We start from the raw sequence: 3,802 nt of genomic DNA on the forward strand, positions 1-3,802 counted from the left end.
AACGAATTATGGTTAACCTTATATAAGTAAAATCATGTTAGATGTTTTTCTTTAATTTTTTTTTGTTGGTATATATTGACTTGGCACAAATCTAAAAAAAATATTTATTAAAAATTTATTTTATTAAATTAACTTTATTAATTATACATTAAAAATTTAAATTAGGCAAACTTGTATTTCATGTAACAAATAAGGAAGAAAGCAAATTATATGTTTGATATGAAATATAAATAAGGAATAAAATGTATTTAATTATATTTATCATATTAAGTATTATAATAAATTATTATCATATTAATAAATTTATTTAAACATAATATATTTGAAATAGTTTTATATTATATAACCTAAATAAAAGTAGCATATAGGTACCCACATTCATCCTAAATACAATGAGAAATACAATTTTTATGAAAAATAGATGATAGATGAGGGCTCACATGTGGAAATGAATGCAAGGCTAAAAGCCACATGTGATGGCATTTATGTAAATTTTTCAGATGACATTTTCTGTAATTAATGAGAAATGAGTAGATTTTGTTTTAGAATTTTTGATAGGTCCAACAAAAAAAGCACAAAATTTTTTCAATAAAAACTTACAATTTTCTTTAAAGACCTTATTATCCTTATTTTTTAATTTAATATCAAATAAGTGATATGTTGAAACCACTTATTCTAATATAAAGAAAAGAAAAGCATAAATTCCACCGTCACAGGAGCTAAATAGGATAGAGAAAGGGGAATGTACATTTTGATCTAATTGGGTCAAAATAAGTGGATCAAATTTGGGTTGAAATGACGGGTCATAGTTTAATCATCCTAACTATTAAAAATATATATATATATATTATTTTAATTTGTTTCGGCACCTAATATTTTTCTTCATTGCATATATATATACATGGTATTTTGTCTTGTGTTCTTCAGTTTCATTGTTTTTTTTTTCAAACTATTTTGTCATATATTTTTATTTGAGGCAAGAGTCTATCAGAAGATCTACGTACTACTCTGCCAAGGCTCCACTTATAAGATTATATTCGTTATATTGTTACGTTATTGTTATTATGGATATGTAAACATGTTAAACAAGAAAATTATTTTTATCTTTTTGAAAGTCAAAAGTCAAGACGTTCCTCTTAGTTTAGACTCTTACGAGTTCTTTAATTTTTTTCAAAATTGAAGTTACAAGCTCTGCATATTTGAAATGTCTGTACTTTAATCCAATACTAGCAAAGATACTAATGAATCGACATATTCATTTTTTCACCAATATGATTGTGTGGTGGATGGTTGAGACTCCTCCGTCCTTTATCAGAAGTCAAAAAATCTTGTTAGAAGTATGACAATAAAAAATGAATCTTACAATACATGAATTCAAATTTAATAGAATTCCGGTATGAATCCCGAAGAGAACCTAAAGAACACATATTTTCCCTGATTAGTCCAATGATTTGATCTTTTCACCAAGGCTGTCTTGAGTCGACCTTTCCCCTCTTCTTTGTAGGCGAGCTCAGAACCTAAATGGTGGGAAAAAGTCAAAATTGACCAAATTGATAGACCAGAATAAAGTTTTTATATTCTACTTAGAACGCATTAAATTAGTGTGCTATATGATTCTCATAAACAAATTAAATCACACCTTAACGGCCGTTATGATTAACGAAATCATCACATAAATATCACATGAATGAGAGAAGGTGATTCAGTCCTTAAATTGTTCTTGTTTTTCCATTTACTCGTACTTTTTTAGATACAGTAATAATTTCCTAGTGTGCCATTTTAATTACTTGAAAAGGATGAGAGAACAAAAAGGTAATTGAGTTTATACACTTCCTGTAATGCATTTGATATTATTTATTGTTCTCACATCTCACCTCACCCTCAAAAGAATTGATGCGCGACTTGAATCAGTACAGTTGATTGATGATGGAGGTGTTCAATCATTTAAGCAAATCTCACTTGTATGATTCAATTGATATTTGATTTTGAGTATCATTTCAAAGAAAGCAATTAAATATTAAACACAAATCATATTCCGAATGTCTGGTACAAGAAACTTCCATTTTGAATATATATTTCACTCTTCTATATAATGTCACCTTATTGTTAATGGTAACACATAATCCCCTTATTTATTACTGTCATCTCCATGAGTAATGGTAATACATAACATGATTGGCATCCTATATATATGTAAAGAAGCCTAACCCTGGGCAAAGTTCTTTTGATTGTAACAGTCCAGGTTGTTTCCAGTGGGAACATTTAACATACCACAGTACCTCTTGTAAAATCCAATTCGACTTTCTACAGCACCATTCCGACCCTTCCCACATTCAATTCCACCATTAATAATGTTGGTTATGACACCGTAGCCTGGCACTCGATTTGCTGACCTATCTGCTGGTGATGGCCTCCATCGTCCAATGATAACGTCGTGGCATGATGGCTTATTATCCTGTGCTGTCATCCAGAACCATATTGCTGTTTTGAATGATATAACAGGATTAGTGGCCACTTTATCAGGGTTGTTCACTAAGTCTTGTCCAACACCAATGCCCCTTCCTGCGCGCTCGTAGTTAGATCGGCTGCACAAGTTTTATCATTAATGTCAAAATTAGTCATCGAGGCACTATGTAGACTAGTCAGAGTTTAAATAAGGTGACAGTTTAACGATTGGTACGGTATTCAATTCATGGTCTTACTGTGTCAATTGGATAGGTCCTCTCCCATAGTATCTGTCTGACTGGTCAATTTGCCTAACAAAGCAATATCCTCCGTTAAATGTTCCTGCACGACCTCCTGCGCGCGGAAGAGCAAAGGGTTCAGATTATAGATTTCAATTTTACATTATATTGATCATGTCACGTAGAACATAACTATAGATGATAAAATGTTGTTAGTAAGTGGAATGATGAACCTAGAAACGTGGTACGACAAGTTAAATTACACGAATAGAGGAATGAGCCAAATTACCATTAGTTTCATGAGAAGTTTGACCAAAAAAGGCAGCAACTTCTTTCTTACGGGCAGTATTATCACCAGTAGTACCAAAAGCTGGAAAGGAATTGGCTGCAGTTATGAATGCTTCATAAGTGTAGAATCCCTTGCCAGGACATGCAGCGTTGTTCCTAAAACTCAGCATCCGTTCAAACAAGTCCCTGGTTACAATTGAACCAATATTTTGTGCCAAAGTTCCTGTAATTAGGAACAAGAAAAAGAGACAAGACAATGCCACTGGTGATACAGAGAACTCCATTTTCCTATATATGTTTTTTTTCTTATGTTTTTGTTGAGGTAGGATGTGTAGTTGTGGTGGGGGTTATTTATAGTAATCAGATTAGAGGTGAGCAGAGACTTTTCTTGGATTAACGACTTAAAAATGGATTAAAATGTTATAGTTGACATAAGATTTATTGGTGCGGGGTGGATTACTCAATTTTTTTATTGGATAAACCGTTAATTCATTAAGGACTATTATAGTTAATTTTTACCATTAGCTATATAATTTAAAGTACCTATTATTAACCCAAAAGGTCCATTTAATATTCTACTGCTACGTCGCTCTTTAAAGATCAAATCAAAACAAGTTGTTTTACTCTCTATTTTGGACTTTCGATTATGACAAGAAAGCTACATGTTTTATTAGCTAGCTCACAGACATCATAGTTATATGACGATACGATTTGCAAGTTAAATTTCTTACTAATCTACTAGCTCGTTAGTCTGGAGTTTGGACCATATTAGACTTGTCTTCACTTCTAATATATAAATATGTATACTTTAAGTATATTATGGTTAATAT

At 31.4% G+C, this 3,802-nt stretch overlaps 1 protein-coding gene across 1 annotated transcript; it reads right to left on the minus strand.

The window, feature by feature from the left end:
- Positions 1-2,010: 2,010 nt before the first annotated feature.
- LOC107859802 (acidic endochitinase pcht28) lies at positions 2,011-3,275 on the minus strand. The gene is given in 3 exon segments (NM_001324770.1): positions 2,011-2,585; positions 2,703-2,799; positions 2,974-3,275. Coding segments are annotated over 3 exon segments (762 nt in total). The 5' UTR covers positions 3,257-3,275; the 3' UTR covers positions 2,011-2,203.
- Between the last annotated feature and the right edge of the window lie 527 nt (positions 3,276-3,802).

The sequence above is a fragment of the Capsicum annuum genome, chromosome 2 (assembly GCF_002878395.1).
Source record: "Capsicum annuum cultivar UCD-10X-F1 chromosome 2, UCD10Xv1.1, whole genome shotgun sequence".
NCBI lineage: Eukaryota > Viridiplantae > Streptophyta > Magnoliopsida > Solanales > Solanaceae > Capsicum > Capsicum annuum.